Genomic DNA, 19,322 nt, shown 5'->3' with positions numbered 1-19,322 from the left:
TCTCCATTTTTTGGTGCCATGCAGGCAACTCTGTCTTCTCCTGAATGCTGAGAACATCTTTCACTCGATGGCTGACATCCTGCTGCGGGAGGAAGACCTCAAGTTTGCCTCGACGATGGTCCACACCCTCAACACCATCCTCCTGACTTCTTCTGAGCTCTTCCAGCTGAGGAACCAACTCAAGGATCTGAAGACGGCGGTATGTTGCACCTGAGAAGATGTGTCTGTGACTTTGCTGGGCTGTGCAGCCTCTTTCTCCACCCACCCTTGAAGTGACTTGGGCACTGCATGCTGGAGCTCAGGTGGCCATCAACACACCCACCCACCCTATATTTTAAAGCTGTCCAGGTTGGTTTTTGCCACTGCCTCTCACAGGAGTGAAATCAGAACATGAGAAGAATATCCACTTTTTCCCTTCCTTTCCTTCCTTGCATCAGCTGGCCATATGCAATTTTCAGCTGTTTTCTGCTACCAGCAGGACAGAAAACATAAATTTAATAAAGCCCCCAGGGGCGGGGGGGGGGGCAGGCTGTGAATGCCGGATCATGTGCTTGTGTATCGCCATCTACCATAAGTGGCACACATGGCGGTCCTGCTGTGCTTGGCAGTGCTGAAGCCCTGCCACCAGGACATCTGGCTCTGCATTGTTGCAGGAGGTGACCCCTCGTCCCACCTTGCTACCTAGTTTTGGGGGCTCTGTTTTGCTGGAGTTCCCTTTGGTTCCCAAGAGCGGACTTGGCAGTGGTGTGTGGAGGTGCAAGTCAACTCCTCTTACTTTTTTGTCTCCCCAGGAGAGCCGCAACCTGTTCTGCTGCCTGTACCGTTCCTGGTGCCACAACCCAGTGACCACCGTCTCCCTCTGCTTCCTCACTCAGAACTACAAGCATGCCTATGACCTCATCCAGAAGTTGTATCCTTCTAGCACAGGGAGGGAGGGAAGGTAGCATGAGGCGGCGGCTGTCTGCACTGTGGAGTCTAAGCAGGCCTCGGAAACTGCCGCCTCTTGGCCCATAAAATACGGCAGTGAACTCAGGCTGCCAATTAGAAGTGGTCAGCCCCAAGGTCCTTTACATTGCGGAAGGGATCTTCATTTTCTGAGATTCACCATTGCACATCATGATAGCAGCAGAGATCAGAACAGCTCCTATGGCTGGAAAAGTCTCTCAGATAAAAGAGCTCAAAAGTCGTAAGGATGTTGGGAGATGGTGGGTGATGTACAGGACTGGATGTGCTCCCTGCCTCTCTTCCTCACCAGGCGGATCTCACATAATTTAGTGCAATGTTTCTCAAACTGGGGTCCTCAGCTGTTGTTGGACTGCAACTCCCATCATCCCTGACCACTGGTCCTGCTAGCTGGAGGTGATGGGAGTTGTAGTCCAACAACAGCTGGGGACCCCAGTTTGAGAAACATTGCACTAAATTATGTGAGATCCGCTTGGTCATCTTAAAATGGGCATAGTGCAGAAACAGAGGAAAGCAGAGGGCGAATGGGGGCAGAAGAGACAGCAGAGCATCGTTTCAATTACACATCCTTTGGCTTAGCTGCAGTAGGATATTATTTTGGAGATTTATATCCTGCCTTGGATTGATCCTCAAAGCAGCTTACAATAGATTGCAGTCATAGAGAGAAACCTAAAGCTCCCAGCCATGCAAAGCATTGATCACTGAGCACATGGCACAACCTGCTGGTTAGGACTTCCAGGAAAAGGGGAGGTTTGAGAAGAGCCTATTTGTAGCATTCGCACAGTTCTCAGCTAAGGCCAGTTTCATCCCTAATGCTGCTGGGGGGTGCTGGGGGTGCAAACCGCCAGGCCCTGTTACATGGGGCTGGTTTTTGTCTGAAGTCTCTCCTATGTGCTTTGAACCATGTTTTAAAATTCATGGCGAACTCATCTTCAGACTTCTAAAAATTATATTATTGGGCATAAACAGAGTACTACAGGCTGTATGTGCATGACCAATCTCTTAGGTACACACAAGTTCAGATTCTCTTTTAAGAGCACTTGGCGTCTATTAAAATTACAATAATTTTAATCTTACTAAGTTTATCACCACCAATAACTTTAAATCCACTAGAGCAGTCTCCGCCAACCTAGGACGCTCCAGACATTTTGGACTGCAACTCCCATCAGCTCCCCAGACAGCACCAGGTTGGCGAAGGCTACACTAGACTGTGTACATTTAGATTTTTGCTGTTACCACTGACCTGCTTCTGCCACAAAAATTTTGAACATGGGCCTGCCTTAGCAGAAACTGTCCGTTCCCAGGACTTTTTTCCAACAATGAGGATTAAACAGCTTCTCTGTTTTTAGCTCATGTTTCCATGTTGAGAAGGCGGGAACAGTCAGATCTGGCAGAATAATCCACATTTTGTGCTTAGCATTGGAAAAGTGGCCTGCGGGTAGGCAAGGGTGGAGGGAGTTTCTTCCAGGAAGGCCTCTCTGTGTCTCTGTACGAGCCCCATCAAAAGGCAGTGGTGTTTTGCAAGCGCCTTCATCATGCCATCTTCAAAGCCAGGAGCTTCAGAGAAGAAGCTTGTTCATCCTCTCTCTGGTCTTTGGCTTTGTAGGGCAGCGTGGTGTTAGGCTTCTGCCCCCCCCCCTCACCCTAGTGCCTTCCAGATGTTTTGGACTACAAATCCCATCAGCCCCTGCCAGCATGGGCAGATTAGGCTCCTTAACAGCCATGCTCAGTGGTGACCTGGAGGTCACAGTGGATTTCCTGATTGAGGTTGACAAGCTGGTCCAGTTGATCGAGTGTCCGATTTTTACATGTAAGCTCTCTTTCACTCTTGCAGAAGTGTGTATGTGTGTGCGCTCGCATTGGCAGGAGGGTTTGGGGGGGCTTTGCACTTTGTGGTGCATTAGCATTGACACACGTACCCGAGGCCCCTCTCCTCCCCCACTCCCTCATTGCAACTGGCGACGTGGCCCAAATAAATAGAGCAGAAGTTATGAGCCTCTTTGCTGTGAGACCTTCTGGCTCATGTGCCCATTAGGGCCATCCAAAAGCAGCAGCAGCATTGCAGTGGATAGGAAGCAGAATGTAGGTTAGGGACACAAACTGCATTTGCTCAGGGGAGACCAAGGGAAACAGGGGATGAAAAACCAGCCCCAGGGGGGAAGGTGGGAGGAACTGAGTGGGTCTGCTCTGGAGAAGAAAAGGATAACATACTTCAGGTCCCCAAGGGCCCCCTGCATAAGAGAAGTGGAGAGGCTTCTTCGCTGCTGCTGCTGCTGCTGCTGCTGCCCCAGAGAGGGCAGAGACTTGATCACATGGGCTTAAGTAATAGGTGGGTAGCTGTTAGCTGAACATTAAGAAACTTGCTGGGAAGAGCTGTTGGACAAGGCGATTGCAGGGTGGGGTGGAGGCCCCCCTTAGCTATCTTCCTTCAAGCAAAGGCTACTAGCCACAATGGCCACGCTCTGCCTTCCACAGCTGGAGGCAGTCGTGCTACTGAATATTGGTTTGCTGGGAACCACAGGAGAAGAGAGTGATCTTGTGCTCAGGTCCTGCTTGCAGTTTTCCTATAGGCATCTGGGTGGCCATGGTGAGAACAGGATGCTGCACTAGACAGGCCTTTTCCCCGATCCAATAGGCTGCTCTTATGTTCTCAGAGGCTGGAAAAATCCTTCTTTGATCTGCTGGGGATGGCGGCTCCAGCTCTCAATCTCCTGCATTGATCAGGCAAGGGGTTGGGCTACCAAGTGGCCTATAAAGGTAAAGGTACCCCTGCCCGTACGGGCCAGTCGTGTCCGACTCTAGGGTTGTGCGCCCATCTCACTTAAGAGGCCGGGGGCCAGCGCTGTCCGGAGACACTTCCGGGTCACGTGGCCAGCGTGATGAAGCTGCTCTGGCGAGCCAGCACCAGCGCAGCACACGGAAACGCCGTTTACCTTCCCACTATGAAGCGGTACCTATTTATCTACTTGCACTTAGGGGTGCTTTCGAACTACTAGGTGGGCAGGAGCTGGGACCGAAAGACGGGAGCTCACCCCGCTGCGGGGATTTGAACCGCCGACCATACGATCGGCAAGTCCTAGGCGCTGAGGTTTTACCCACAGCGCCACCCGCATCCCAGGTGGCCTATAGTCCCCCACAAAAAAGACCCTTTTTGATTCCAGGCTCTGACCTTTGCACTGGAGTTGGTGTGGAAACTCAGGGGGCAAGTTCCACTTTGGAATGTGCTTCTGAGCTACCTGTTGCTACAGAAGAGAGAGCCTCAGCAGCAGAAATGATTTCTCCCACTCCTGCTGAACCATGTGACCTTGTACCATGCCCTCCAGAGTCTTCCTTTCCATGCAGCTGCAGTAGCCACCAGTGTAGTGGATGTCAACATGGGAGCCACTTGCAGCAATGGTTGCAAGGAGCTTCTGTTCCATGCAGAAGCCCCCCTTGTTCTTTTTAATTGCTGGGATCTTCACTGGGGATGAGGCACTGCTGTCTCCCACCCATGCCTGCCGAACTGGGCTGTTGCAAGGCAACTATCTCACTCTGGAGGGGACCTGCAAGGCAATCTGGAGCAGCACCCTGGCATACACCAAGGTCCCCTTGTCCAAATAAAGCCTCTCCTGCCTGCTGCCCCTCATAAGAAGAGCTCTGCAGCTGGATCAGGCCTTGGGCTCACATCCCTGCCCGGGCCTCACACTGTCTCCTGAACTTGCTGCTTCAGTGACAAACCTTTCTCCATCAGCTGGCTTTCCTGTTTCTATGTTACCCCATAGAGCAGGTGTTAAACTCCTCAGATCCCTTTGCCTATGCTACCAAAGAGGCATGCATGCACACAACACTCCTTCTTGCACAAAGGCAGTCCCACTGTGACTCCCCCCCCAACCCTCCGAAATTCATTGGCATTTCAGTGTCCCTCTCCTATTTCTGGGTCTATTTGCTGAGTGGATGGCAGCATCTCTGTGCTTTCCATGGCAGAAAGATCCCCATTTTCCACCAGGGACACACAAATGGTGTGATGGCATGCGGCTGCATGCATGCATGCAAAAGGCAAGAAGATGGATGGATGAGAAGAACGCAGAGGTTCTGTGCACCCTGCCTCTCCCTCCCTCCCCCTCTTTGGACAAAGGTCAGCAGCTTTCACAGCCCTGCTTACCCTTCCCTTCTTTGCTTGCAGATCTCCGCTTGCAGCTGCTGGACGTGAAGAACAACCCTTACCTCATCAAGGCTCTGTATGGGCTTCTGATGCTCCTGCCCCAGAGCAATGCCTTCCAGCTCCTCTCCCACCGCCTACAGTGCGTGCCCAACCCAGAACTCCTGCAAACAGCGTAAGTCGCCAACGCGCCTTTGGGGCATCCTTCAGAGCAACTTGCCCCACTGCCTTTGCCGCCTGCCCTACAGAGAGGCGGAGCTTCTGCAGAGGCTGTCTTGCTGCAGGACCATCCAGCCACGAAGGAGTGGGGAGGACCCCTTGGGCACAGGAGGGCACGTATAAAATGCTATTTGTTGTTGGCACTAAGGACAGGGTGCACATTTTCAAGATAATAACACTAAGGCAACAATAATAATAATAATGCTATGATTTTTCTGTCCAGTACACGAGGCAGGAAGGTGTGGACTTATCCAGCACGCTGCCTTGTTGTGGTACCATGAGGAGAGAAGCCATGTCTGTCTACACCCCTCACCCTCTCTCCTGTGCAGCTACTGCATTAAGCCCAGAGCTTTATGTTGGGTCAGGAGCTGGCCCCACTTGCTAATTCTCCGCCATCACATTGGCCTTCCTTTCCTTCTAGCACACCTTATGGTGGCTTTGGCAGGACCTTCAGAGCTCTCTGCATCTGCCAAGTGCTGGTTGTGGAAGACTGGAGTTCTGGTTGGTTGATGGTGCTCGTTGATGGTGGGGTCAGCTGATCATTAGGTGCAGATCTGCTTGTGGACTTGGTTGTGTGGATGCACTTAGCCAGGGCCTGTGTTTTGAGTAGACAACACTTCCCATGACAGTTTCTGTTTGTTAGCAGAAGGAGTGTCTGTTGGCCCCGTGACTCATGTAGGCTGGCTGGAGTAAGAGAAGGAACAGTAGTTCGTTTTCAACAGCAATGATGGAGCGTCCGCCTGGCCTGGCACCACTACTGGGCATTCCTGTGAGTGCCGACAGTGCCCAGCTCTGACTTCAGCACAGCGGGAAGGGGAAGGATCCCTGTGCATGGCCCAGATCCTGCCAGCCAGCCATGCCTCACCCCACCCCCAGGCAAACATAATTTGCATGGGTTTTCTAGCCTGGGCTCTGCCTTAAGTTGAAGCTCCCCTGCTGGCCTTTCCTTCCCCTTGAGCTTGTCACCTTCAGGCCCAGCTGAGGCCCACGTCTGTTGCCATTCAGACTTCTTGCAGTCCCTCTGTGTGGTGGTGGTGACTGGCCTCTTGCCTCTCTTCCCCCCATGGCAGAGAGACTATAAGGGAGCAGCGATCTGAACCGTCCAGTTTTCTTCTGTGGCTCTTCTGCTCCAGGGGCTGTAGTCTTTGAGTTGGGTGGGGGGCTGCAACTCTCAGCAGGCAAGGCCCCCAAGGGTGTGCCGAGAGCCATTCCTGGAGCTGTTTTGTGGGAGGGGGGAGGACTTCTGGTCCATCCTCCTTGCCCTGCACAGTGAAGCACTTTTTGAGTTTTGTCTATATTTGGTCAGCCTCGGAGGGCTGTGCCTCATCCACAGGCATTTGGCATCTGGGATGGAAACTTTCCCTTGTGGTATTGCCATGGAAACAAGCAGAGCCATGGAGGAGATGGGAAGGAGCCCGTTCCCATCAACGTGCCAGGGGAGCTTGTTTAGGTCTCCTTGGGGATCCTGCATGAACCGCAGGCAGCAAGAAGCCAGCTCTCTCCTCCTCCTCCTTCTCCAGGTGCAGAGTGCCTGCTGTTGAGGCTGTTGTCCGGCAGGGCAAGGCAGGGTGAGCCACCAGCTGTCCCCTCCCCTTTTCTCCTCTTCCCTTCGGGTACAGCAGCTGCATTTGGAAGGCTCCTTCCCTTTCAGGAGAGCTTTCTCTTTGCCCAGCTCTTAGGATTCTTGCATATAAGGGCAGCAGCTTTTTGTGCTGCTGTTTTTCAAAGAAGCATGCACTGGGGAATGGAGTCCATGTCCAAAGATCCATTTTTTAAAAAAATTGCCAGGCAGCCAGTTGTTGGTGTTGGGCTCCAAATCCCATCAGCCCCAACAGCCAGCATGGCATCACATACCCAGGAATGATGGGAGTTGGGAGTCCAGCAATACCACCTGGAAATGGTACGTTCTGGAAATGGCTCCAGGAGGGGCTGCACATCTACTCCCCTCTTCAGATCTTCAGAATCTGCTCTGTTTCATGGGCAAGTTGCTGCTTTGCGGCTGCTGTGAATGCAGGTCACTGACCCTCTTTGTGTGGGCTTTGGGCCAAGAGTAGTGACAACTGCTGGGGCCCTTCCCCCCACCCCCACCCCGGCTCTATGAAGGCTGCAGCAGGAAGGGCTCTTGCTTCCTGGAAGGCCCTTGTGTCAGAGTTTCCTGAGCTGGCCTAGAAAGGGTGGGGTGGGAGGAAGGAGCTCTGGCACTGGGGCAAAGATGAGAGTGAGGGGTGGTCAGTCTTCTTTAGCCTGTAAATGACCACGAGGGCCTTCCTTGTCAGTTGTGTGTAGGGGAGACCTGTAGGAAAATAGCAAGCCATTTAAGTAACAGGGAAAGTGAGAGTTGCTGTGTGGATTTTACCAGGCTAGGGGATGGGGGTGGGGAGATGTCTGCCCCTCCCCCATTTCTTTAATGTCAGCTCCTGTCCCAGATTGGTGTCACTGTGACACAGCCCCATTCCGCCCCCAGGCTTGGGGGTCCTGGAGGGTCACTTTGCGTGTGAGCTGTTCTCTTCTGTGTATTTTCTATGCCGTTTTTCTCCCATGACTGCTGAATATTCGGAGCTGTCAGACAGACTGAACATCTGATTAACTGTGACCTACATTCCATTAAACATTGGCAGTGACTTTCATAACAAATGCAGCTGAAAAGCATCCCCTCCCCGAATTAGCTGGAGATGGGCAGCATTAACTTGCCTTCCTACTGCCCCCCAACCCTTCCCTGGTGTTTTTTCCATTTCATTGCAGGGATCAGGTAGCAGATCTCTTCCCAAATTCTCCTTTTGCAGAAATAAAAGTTATGCACTGAGTGGGAGAGGGGAGGGAAGGGGGACCTTTTTGACCCAGAGGGCAAGTTCATTATCTCCCCACACCCCCAGGGCCCAACTTTGCCAGTTGGCAAAGGTGACCACCCACCAGTCAATCGCTTGATGTCATTAGAAGCCCTAATTGAATCACCAAGACAGAGGCTGTTTGAGGAGATGGTGTTCCAGATCTTCTGGGTGGGTTCACACTCCTCTTGAGGAATCGTGTGTGCAGATTGTTGGAGCTTATTGATCTAGCTGCTGCCACTATAGAAGCACAAGGGACCTCGGTGGCACACGTTGTCTTTTGCCAGCTTTGTGTGCCAGCCTCTCCTGACAAAGAGTCTAGCCAGAGATATTTAGGCTCCTGTAATCTTCTGTTTAGACTAGTGCTGTGCCCTACATGTGGGGCTGCCCTTGAAGATGGGTCAGCTGCTGTAGCTAGTACAGAATGCAGCTATTTTGTGGTTTCACCCCCTCCCCCATCTAAAGCAGTATTTGAATTATTTTGTTTGGCCTGGAAAAGAGGAGACTGAGGGGAGATATGATAGCCATCATCAAATATCTAAAGGGCCGTCACATGGAAGATGGAGCAAGCTTGTTTTCTCCTGCTTCGGAGGCTAGGACTCGAACCAATGGATTCGAGTTACAAGAAAGGAGATTCCAACTAAACATAAGGAAGAATTTTCTGACAGTAAGCACTGTTTGACGGTGGAACAGACTCCCTTGGGAGGTTGGGGACTCTCTTTTTTATTATTAATATTTTTTGTTAAATTTTCAAATTTTACATTTCATATTAAACTTGTTTTATTATACCGTACATTGATTTACTTCCCTCCCTCCCTTTCCAAGGTTCATTTAACTTATCCACCATTCCTGCATATTTTAATATATCCAACTAATTTAATTTTCCTATCTTACATCAGTTCAAAATATGTTATATTGTTGAATTACTTTAATACTGCCAGCATTTTTAACTGTGCACGATTATTTTCAATATACTTGACAAAAAAAATCCACTCCTCTTTAAATACCTGTTCTTCTTGTTCTCATATTCTACTTGTTAGGCCTGCTAATTCTGCATATTCTATCATCTTAAGTTGCCAGTCTTTCTTACTAGGGGCCTCTCTCACTTTCTGTTTTTGGGCTAACAAGATCCAAGCCGCTGTTGTTGTGTACATGAATAAATTCTTCTGACTCCTGGGAACCTCTGTCTGAATAATTTCTAAGAGAAATGCTACTGGCTTTTTTAAAAAAGTTGTTTTAAACACCTTTTTCATCTCATTATGTATCATTTCCCAATATACTTTAACTTTTTTGCATACCCACCACATATGGGAAAAAGTTCCTTCTACTTCTTTGCATTTCCAACATAAGTCCGATTCCACCTTATACAGTGGTACCTCAGGTTACATATGCTTCAGGTTACAGACTCTGCTAACCCATAAATAGTGCTTCAGGTTAAGAACTTTGCCTCAGGATGAGAACAGAAATCGTGCTCCAGCGGCGCAGAGCAGCAGGAGGCCCCATTAGCTAAAGTGGTGCTTCAGGTTAAGAACAGTTTCAGGTTAAATAAGGACTTTCGGAACGAATTAAGTACTTAACCCAAGGTACCACTGTACATCTTAGCCAATCTACTCAGAGTTAAATATCATCTATGGATCATTTTCATATAATTCTCTTTCATTTTTTTTCTTCATATAATTCTCTTTCAATGTGTAGCATGCAGTAAATTTCAGATGGTTTTTCCCAAAATTTCTCCCAGAGGTTTAAGTCTATATTATATCCTATATCCATTGCCCAGTAGGTCATTGATTATTGAATCAGCTCATCTTTTGTTTCCCATTCCAATAACAGTGTATACATTTTGGACAATAATTTTTCCTTGTTCGTCAATAACTCTTTTTTCAAACTGTGAGCTTTTTTAAAAAAACACATTTTTTCTTATCTAATTTAAACATATCATGTAATTGGTGATACTGAAGCCAATCAGTAACTTGGCTTCTTACTTCTTCCAGTGGTTTCAGTCTGGGTTTGTTCCTCGAAAAGTCCAACAAATCTCTATAGGTCACCCGCCATCTATCCATGTTTATTCTTTTAATTGTAATTGTTTCATTTGGCGACAACCATAGGGGTTGCAATGCCTGGCATCCTCCAAGTCTTTCCATCCCTTTGGAACCCCATCCTCTCCACCTCCCACTTCTTGCAACATCCTTCTGCTGGTTGCCAAGGACTAAACTCTTCCATCATGACATTTCACTTCTTTCCTTGTGGAAAATGAATTTCCAAGGCATTTGCTGCTGCTGCTGCTGCTGCATTGAATCCAGGGAAAGAGGCGGATAGAACTGGAGAAGTGCTCTCTTTCTTGGACCAGCTTAGGTCAGCAGCAGTTTGGAGGTCTCTTTTGACTTGCTGAAAGAGAGTGTCTGGTGGGGATTTGCGAAGTTGATAACTGTTAACAGCAGGTTTTGTTTTGTTTGGAGCTGGCCCTGTATACACGATGGGTGTGCACAGCACACACACACACACACAGAGAAAGGCAGATCTGAATCAAAAGCATCCTCACCCTGCAATCATAGCAGGTTAGGCAAATCTGACCAGTTTGCTTGCTCTGCTTCCAGTGTTTCAAGGCATGTGCTTTCTTTGGGGGCAGTGGGCAAGGGCTCATGTAAAGGAAGGGTTGATCAGTGACAGATTAGCCGGGGAAGAGGGCAAAGTGCTTTGAACTGTTGTGCAGGAGGAGCAGGAAGGTGGCCACTGACCAACGACGCTTCTCTTAAACGCTCTTGCAACTTTTTTGAGATTACAGCAAAGTATCCCCAACAGGCTTTGGGGTGTTTTCCTCTGCAAGCTGTAGAGCAAGGACTGGAGACAAGAGATGCCACATTTTTGCCAGGTTCTGCTCTTGCCCAGCAATTCTAGGGACAAGTTGGCCCCATCTGGAGACCATTGTGGTCCTACTGACTAGAGTCAGCGCTCCAGAACAAGGAAGGTGCTGGCTGCCTCCTGTGGAGGGGGAAAGAGCTGATGAAAAACCCCAATTCGTTTCCCAATTGCATTTTGCTATAGAAATCTCTCTTTAACTTTCTGTAAAATGAAGGCTGTGGTCCTGGGCAAATCCAGGCCATAGAATTCAGCTGCATTTCCAAACATGCATAAAATTAGACTGCCCCTCTCCAGTTATATCATTTACCAAATATTAGATAGAAACACTAATATTTCCAATAATTTAGTTCGGTTGCCTAATCACAAATATTTATTTATTCCATGGAATTTATGTGCTGCTTGATTGTAAAACACAAAACACCTCAGAGTTGTTTACAAAAAAGACAAACTTTTAAACTTGGGGCATATAGTTGTTATAAATGTAAGATTTTGTGACAATATTATATGCAAGGAGTTGCTGAGTATTATAACATTGCAAGGACTCTTATTTAGTCCAGTGTCCTTTGCATAATTAAGTACATGAGCTATCATTGCGAGGTGTATCTGCCTATTTTAAGGTATGATGCAACCCCCTGCGCAGATGGACCCCCTTCCTCCATCCCATCCCATTTGCCTTTAGGCCCTAAATGAGGTTTGCCCTTGTCAAACTGTCCTCCTACTTTCCTCTTAGCAACCGCAGTTCTCCAACATTCTGACACTTGGTAATGTTTATGAACATTCTGTGACATCACAGCTAATCAGCCAGTGATTGGAGACAAGTGTCTACTAACAGCTGGTTTTTAGCCTATAAACCAGTCTGCATCTACGCCAGTTTTGGTTTACATCACTCCTGTGTTTCACATCCCCCTGCAATTTTGGAGAAAGCAGGAGGGTGTGAGCTCAGAGTGGGCTCAATTCTGTGCTCAGTTCAGTGTTTGTCACTAAACACAGATTCAGCCATTTGCTTTACAGTGCAATCCTAAGCATGCTTCCTTAGAACGATTCATCACTATTAAGCCAACCTACTATGGGAGCAGAGCTGTGGACATGAGTGTGCTAGCTTGTATCTCTGCTATGAGCCTTCCTCGAAACAGCTGCCTTTGAGCTGGCAAATGGAGGGAGATCTTCTTGTGATATTGCTCCCTGATGAAGGCCTGCCATTCCTGGAATCTGGTTGGCAGCTCAAGCAGCCCTGTTGCTGCTGCCGCTGATTCCAGCTGTTGTTCCTGCATCTATCCCCCACCCACCCCCTGTCTTGCCTGCCTTCCCATCCCACTTGCAGTTCCAGGGTGCTGAGCCACAGAGCACCAACCGCTGGGCTGTCCGCTTACCAAAGGGAGAGGCGCGCAAACAGGAAATTCTTTGCAGTTTGAGCAGAGCTCAGGCACTGGGCTTTGTCTCCAAATACACCCTGGATTAGTCACACCAAAAGGGCAGGCTAGGATAAAGAGCCCTTCTTGCCCCATTTTGAATGTTGGGAGCTTGTAGGAAGCAGAGAGGATGAGATTCAAACTGCCCAGGTCAGATACAGAGTTGGCATCTTGTCTTGGCTGTGAGACCTACACAATTGGCCTATAAGGAAACACAGCATCCTTGCATGTACATGTCATTCATGGCATTTGTAGGGAGCCATGGAGGGAAACCTCTTTGCTCCCCTCCCTCTTGATAGGGAGGGAGGGTTGGTTGGCTGCAAATTTTTCTGCTTGAGGCTGTGATGGGTGATCCACCCAAGGTCCTTTTTTCAAACTATCTAGGTTGTAATGGTAGCTTTTAGGGGCTTCCTCAGTGAGAAGATGAGTGAAGGCAGACAGAACACTGCACACATGTCTGCTTCCATCTTCCCCTGCAATCTGCAACCACAGTGGAGTTTTTGGGTGTATATGGTTTGCAATAAACGAGTTCATGCCACATGAACTGATTGCATGCCCCAGAACAATCTACAGAGCACAAGGAGAGGTTCCTCAGCATGCTGCCCTGGGATAAATATTATGAAGATAAATATTATGAAGGGCAGTCCACAAATGTCGTGAACAAAAACAAAGCAAAATACAAGTCAGTTGGGAGGATCTTGGAGACCTCCATGTTGAAAACAGCCCTTGTACATTTCTGGTTCAGAAAACCAATCTTTTTCAAGAACGTGATTGGCTTTGAATGAAGGAGGTTACAGGCAGACACCACTTTGAGATAAATAGGGATGGCTCAAGAACACTGAAGAGCTTGGCAGGCATTATTCCTCGTTGCCCTTGAGGTCTCTGCATGAGAATCAAGATCAGTCTCAAGCTGCATGTTCAGGAAATGGGGGTCAGAGGTGGGGGGCATCGCCTTGGGCAGCCACTTGCCTGCTAATTCTGAAGGCCAGCTGTGTTGAACTTCAGGTGGAGCAAAGCTCTTGTGGCTGACTCAGATTCATTGCACCTGGGCTGGATTTCTGTGGTTTTAATATTTGCGTTTAGCTTACCCTTCTATGAGATTGGGAAGAGAAATCCTGAATATGAAAACAGTATGAGATATATTTTCTCTGAAAAAGTAATTCTGTTATTTGTAAACTTACAGATTGCCATATATTATGGATGCTTTAGCTGAGATCCCTGCATTGCAGAGGATTGGGCTAGATGATACTTGAGGTCCCTTCCAACTCTGTGATACTATGATTCTATTATCAGAGATAGTCTGTATTGAGCAAGAATACCAGGTCTTGTGCAACTTCAAGAACATTTCCCCTTCCTCAAAGGGATTGGTTGAGCACAAAAGGGTCCTGCTGTACCTGCATATGACTGCAGTGAGATGGAGTAGAGGTGGTCACAGCATTGCCCTTCTTTTTTACTGTTGCATCCATGGGCACCTGTGGTGACTATCTCAAGAGTGCATGTGTCTTCCAGTCCCCAGCCCCTCTTTCTGGCCACAAGTCTGTTGGCAACAGAGCCCAGCCCCTGATGCTCTCTCTTCCCTCTCCCCAGGGATGGCCCAAAGGCCAGCCTCACCTCCAAGAAGACCTCTGTCACCACCCCTGCCATAGACTACACAGAGTTGCTGCAACACTTTGAGAAGGTCCAGAGCAAACACCTCCAGGTCCGGCACCAGCGAGCCAACCGGGGCGAGAACCTGGATCGGAGAGCTGTCTTCTGAAGGCTGGAACCCAAGGGACACAGAGGAAGCAGCCAAGCAGCCGGAGTAGCTAAACTCCATGGCTTGGAGTTGAGAAGAGACCTTGGCTGGATATTGCTGCTAGCTACACACTGAAGAGATGCCACCTGGCTGTGGGGACGAGCCAGCATGTTCTGGGGTGCCTTTTCTGATCCTCCCAGGCAAGATTTGCTTGTGAGGTGGAACAAGAAGCTGCTGTCTAGTTTGGGATGTGCTTTTCCTCTCTGGCAGTGGTGCAAGAGCCCTCGCCTTCCCTTGTGATGGTCATCTGATGGTCGTAGCCGTGCTTTTGCTACTGCCAGAGGGGAAAAAAGAAATGGGAGGACTTCCCACTTCCAGCCCGAGAGGGGGGAGGGTTGTGTGGGAAACCCTGGTGCGGCCCTTCCTCCCCACTGATTTGGGGACGCAATTGCCAAATTCACAGCGCCTTGACCCCTCTCAGCAACCCTGTGGGCTTGCACACTGGTCCCCATGTGTGGGTTGGTCAACTGCTATGAACTCCCAGCAGGATCACCTCCCTTGCCTGCTTCCCACCCAGCCCCCCAAAAACGTGTGTTTGGACTGCACAGTCTTAGCTTACAGCTAACCTGTGTGTATGTGTATATATAGATCTCTATAGACCAACTGTATTTCTAGCCTGGATTACTTTGTACTATTGTAAAACACTCCTTGCAATAAAAGGTATGGCAAATAAAATGATTGATGGCAGAATGGACTTCACTTCCTTTGGCTACATCCTCCCTGTCATGAGAGATCAAAGGGGTTGCCCAGTTTGCACTGCTGTTTGGCCAGGGGGGTCTGTTGAAACCTCAGTTTGCTGCCCAAGACTTACCCAGCCTTTTCCTCCAGCTGTTTTGGACTACAATTCATAGAACTGTAGAGCTGGAAAGGACCCTCTATCAGCCCCAGCCAACATGACGATGTGATTTTGGGTCTGATAGGAATTCTAGTCGAAAACAGCTGGAGGAAAGCAGGTTGGAAGGTGAATCTATCCTGTGTGCCAGTCTGAAGGTACCACAGCAGGTGCTGGACCTTCTTTCTGCTGCTATCCACTCTGCATAAAGTGCTCCCTGATCCTGCACGTTATACTCAGAAGTAGGTCTGGTTGCTTTCATTTCTGTGAACAGACATGGCATTTTCTTCCATTACAGAGTGGGGAAGTCCTTTGCCCTAGTAATCTGAACCCTGACATTTTATTTAACCTTTGGTGTCCTGTATGAATAAAGTTTTTTTAAAAACAAAACAAAGGCTTCTCCTGGATCAATGAGTGTCATTTCCACAGGCAAAGCTCCCTTTGTAGCCACACTTCTCTTTGCGAGCTCTCACTTGCAGGGGTTTCTGCAGTTCCTTCTGTGTACCTGCATTAAATCTGGAACCTCACTTTGTAGCCTTCTGGTTGAAAAGGTTTACTAATTGTGACAGGAAAATCTGCCTGCCTTTTGAGAAGCTAATTCTCTTGCATATCTGGCTGTGCCTCCTACTTAGGACAGCAGGGCCTCAAGCAGTGATGCAACAGGCAGCCTCTTCTAGAGGAGATAATCATGCAGCAGCTGCAGCAGCAGCAATGCAATGATACCAGTAACTCCCCACCAGGAATCTCTTACTACCTAGGTGGAGGCAAGGCCTAAGCAGTAACTCCGTGGAGATGCTGCAGGTGGACTTTGGGCTCAGGGTTGCCTTTGACCTTGACCTCGTTTCTAGCTTTAGGCCCAAGAGGCCCCTGCTTCTTGAGCAGGGCGCCCTACAATTAAGAAGGCCGTAGCTCAGCGGGAGGGCTGCTGCTTGGCCTGCAGAATCCCCGGCAGCAGTCGGGCCAGGTCTGAGGTTCTGGAGAGCGGCTGCCAAGCAGTGGAGGCAAGCTTGGGTGACGTGGTGCCACCCTGCTTCCCCTGGCGAGGGTGGGCAGGGTTGCTCCCATTTTGCAGACGGGGGCTGGGGAAAGTCCAGCCCGTCCACGCAGCACGGAGCTTTGAGGCAACAGCCAGAAAACGCAACTGCTCTGCACCCCGCCCCCGACGTGTAGCCGAGACCCACCGGGCCTCCCTCCCGCCCACTCGCCTCGAGTCCGACAGGAGGGGTGTCTCCTGTCCCCAAGGGGCCGGCCTCCTCCTGTTAGTGGCGAGGGGAGCGTCTCCCAGGGCCCCCTCGGCAGCTCCAGGCTTCGGTGGGCGAGAGGAAGAAGCCGCTGCATCGAAGCTGCCCAGGCGGAGCGCGGCGTTGTGGGTCACCCGCGGGCTCTCCACGAGTGGCGGCGGCGGCGGCTCCACTGCTCTCCCTGCAAAGCCCCTAGCTTGGGCGGCCCCTCCCCCTCCTCCCGGCCCGCCCCCTCCCCGCATCGCCCACGTGACTGGATCCCTCTCTCTCCCCCCCCTTCCCCTCGGATTCCGGCTGCCTTCTCCTGCGCCCCGTCGCTCTGAGGCGTCCGCCCGGCTCCCCTTTTGCGCGCGGCGACGCTCTTTTCCTCCCCCTCCCCGGCCAGCGGGGCGCTCGCCGCCGTTCTCGTCGTCGTCGCTGCTGCTGCTGCTCCGGGCCAGAGGATGGCCACTGCTCGGAGCGCCTCTTCATCGCCTTCGCTCCCGGCTGCGGCAGCGCGGAGGGCCGCCCGTGGCGGGAAGTGACCGAGGGAGGCGCGCCGAAGAGCCGAGCGAGCGAGCGCGAGAGAGAGAGAGGCTGCGGCGAGGCAGAGGGAGGAGGAGGAGGAGACGCCGCCTTCGCCTTCGCGGGGCTGTGTCGGGACTGGCCCCCCTCGACGGGCTGCCGCCGCTCGGCCATGGAGACGGCGGAGAAGGAGTGCGGGGCGCTGGGCGGCCTCTTCCAAGCCATCGTCAACGACATGAAGGTGAGCCGCTTCGGAAGAAGGAAGGGACCGGCCGGCGCCGCCGCCGCGCCCCGTCTGCACAGATTGGGGAGGATGCGGGGACGGGGGGCGGAGGCTGGAGTTGCTGCTGCTGCTGCTGCTGCTGCTACTGCGGGAGGCCGAAACCCGTAAACAAGCCTGGCGGGGAGGGGCGCGCAAGGCAAGGGGGCTTGCCTCTGCCTCCCTTCCCGGAGAGCCCGTCGCGCCCTTGGCTCCCTGGCCCGCCGGACTCCCGAGGCAGCGCGCGGAAGATGGGCACGCGCGGCGGCGGGCGGGGGGGGGGGTGTCTCGAGGCTGGCCTGCCGCCGCCGCCCCCCAGCCCAGACAATGCTGTCATTGCAGGAGGAGCGATTTCGGGGGAGGGGGGGAATAAAACCATTGGGGTGGCGGGGGGGGGGGAACGGAGCTGCTGCCGCCTTAACTCATTCGGCGCCGAAGCTGTAAATCGGGTAGCCGAGGCTCCCTCAAGCGCGGCGGCGGCGGCGTCTGCCTTGTGCTTCCCTCCATCCCGGCTGCTCGGCTTCCTCCATCAGACGGTTTTCCTTCTTCAAAATGGCCAGGCGCTGTTTCGGAAAGAGCTGAGCATAGTAGCAGTTCTAGCCTGGACGGTCGCGGAGACGATACCTCCGAGCATGGGCAGAGGGCCCTTTCGCCATCGTTTACTATCTATATCTAGTCTAGTCTAGTCTAGTCCCTACGCAGTAGAAGCGCCGTAAAGCTCTGCATAGTGATAACTTATCTAAATACCAAGGAAGGGGCGGGAGGGGGACTTAGAGAGAAATGAGTGGATCAGTGGCAGATGGAGGAAGGGGGCGGGGAAGTTGTTGGTGCTGGGCCTGGAGAGCAAAAAGCAGAGGCGAGTAGCGCTCACTGCCTTGCCAGATTCAGCATGGAGGTAGTTGCCCCGTGTCCTGGCCTGCAGGAGCCTCTTCTACCATCTCCACCACCACCCCTTATGCAATCCTGTCAAGATTACTTCTCTTACATGGCTTGTAAGGAAAGTGAAAATGCCACATGGAAGAAATCCACACACCCTAGAAAAATGTGTGCCCTAGGAGGGCGACTGCAACCAGGAGTTGTGAGGATCAGCAACCTAACTGGCTTTACAAGAGAAAGTGGCCAACCCTCTTGGAGAATGAACATTAGAGTGGCAATTTAACCTGGAAGGATCAAATTAGCAGGCTCAACAACCTTCGAGGATTCAAACAACCAGTTTTTCACCAATGAGCCCTGGCGGCTCTGGCATCTGCCCCATGCTAAGGATCTGGGGAATTATCAAGACAGAAAGGGTCTCTCTTGTCTTGAACTTCATCTTGAGCCACATCTCAGACAAGGTGGAAAATCTGGCCAGCTGAAATTGATGGCAGCTGAGTTTATTGAGCATCAGATTACCTTGCGGACAACCTCATGCACCTGAATTCCCACTGCAGAAATTGGCCACGAGTGGGGAGGCTGTTAAAATCCAGCTGATGAAGCCTTGGGGAGGAGATTGCTAGACACGTAGAGTGAAGCTTTGGGTTGGTTCTCCTAGATCAGTCTTCCTCAGCCAGGCTCCCTCCAGGTGTTTTGTACTACAACTCTCACCAGCTGTTCCAGCCAGACCCCTGGATCTATTTTGGTTCCAGTTCTGGCACTGGCTTCTGAGGCATGAAGCAGTTTCCTGGATACCTTGTGCCGAGCCACATTGTCAAAGTTGGGCACAGGCACAAAGTGCCATGTTTCTCCTTGCTGCATCAAATCATGGAGCTGGACAGATCCCACCCACTTGCCAGTTTCCCCCCTACTGCTAAGTTTGATTTCCAGTTTCTCTTCTCTCAAGGGGGACTCAAGATGGCCTCAATTCTGAAAGCTGTGTGTCCCACTTAACCTGAGTTGTAACTGTTGCAACAAAGTAGAAGGGAGGAAGGCAACCCATCCAAGGGCTGACCCTGCCTCAGCAAAATTAGTTTTGCATTAAAATGCAGCGTGCTGCAGATGTCACTCATTTGCTTAATATGCACTTAAGCCCCCCCCCCTCCATTTCTTGCTATACCAAGTGAGGAGGAAGCGGCGTGCGCTCACACATGTGTGGGTTTTCCTCGCAGAGATTGTTGAGGGGGGGCATGTTGTTAGATACTGTTAGTGCTTCAGGAACTGTGGGTAGCTAGATCCTGGAGGAGCCACTTCCCACGGCAGTAGACGACCATTTGAAAAGTAAGCATTGGAACAATTAAAATCGTAATGCAGAATAGAATGCAACAAATAATCTAAGACAGACTTAAAATAATAATCATAGTAA

At 50.8% G+C, this 19,322-nt stretch overlaps 2 protein-coding genes across 9 annotated transcripts in view; both read left to right on the top strand.

Annotated features, from left to right (window-relative positions):
• The window catches only part of VAC14 (VAC14 component of PIKFYVE complex), a 70,112-nt gene extending 55,214 nt beyond the window's left edge, over positions 1 to 14,898 (top strand). Inside the window, exons 15-19 of the mRNA XM_028739448.2 lie at positions 25 to 199; positions 792 to 910; positions 2,694 to 2,773; positions 5,126 to 5,276; positions 14,001 to 14,898. Coding sequence (XP_028595281.2) covers positions 25 to 199; positions 792 to 910; positions 2,694 to 2,773; positions 5,126 to 5,276; positions 14,001 to 14,169 — 694 coding nt within the window. The 3' untranslated portion in view covers positions 14,170 to 14,898. The remainder of the gene's footprint in view (positions 1 to 24; positions 200 to 791; positions 911 to 2,693; positions 2,774 to 5,125; positions 5,277 to 14,000) is intronic.
• A 1,648-nt stretch (positions 14,899 to 16,546) lies between these two features.
• The window catches only part of MTSS2 (MTSS I-BAR domain containing 2), a 57,627-nt gene continuing 54,851 nt past the window's right edge, over positions 16,547 to 19,322 (top strand). For 7 of the 8 annotated variants that reach the window (XM_028739454.2, XM_028739451.2, XM_077931784.1 and 4 more), the window contains exon 1: positions 16,547 to 17,026. In XM_028739454.2, coding sequence (XP_028595287.2) covers positions 16,958 to 17,026 — 69 coding nt within the window. In that variant the 5' untranslated portion in view covers positions 16,547 to 16,957. The remainder of the gene's footprint in view (positions 17,027 to 19,322) is intronic. The other variant, XM_028739456.2, reaches the window with a different exon arrangement.

Source organism: Podarcis muralis, chromosome 7, assembly GCF_964188315.1.
Source record: "Podarcis muralis chromosome 7, rPodMur119.hap1.1, whole genome shotgun sequence".
Taxonomy (NCBI): domain Eukaryota; kingdom Metazoa; phylum Chordata; class Lepidosauria; order Squamata; family Lacertidae; genus Podarcis; species Podarcis muralis.
Note: the sequence above shows the minus strand (reverse complement) of the source record. Positions and strands in the feature narration are given on the sequence as shown.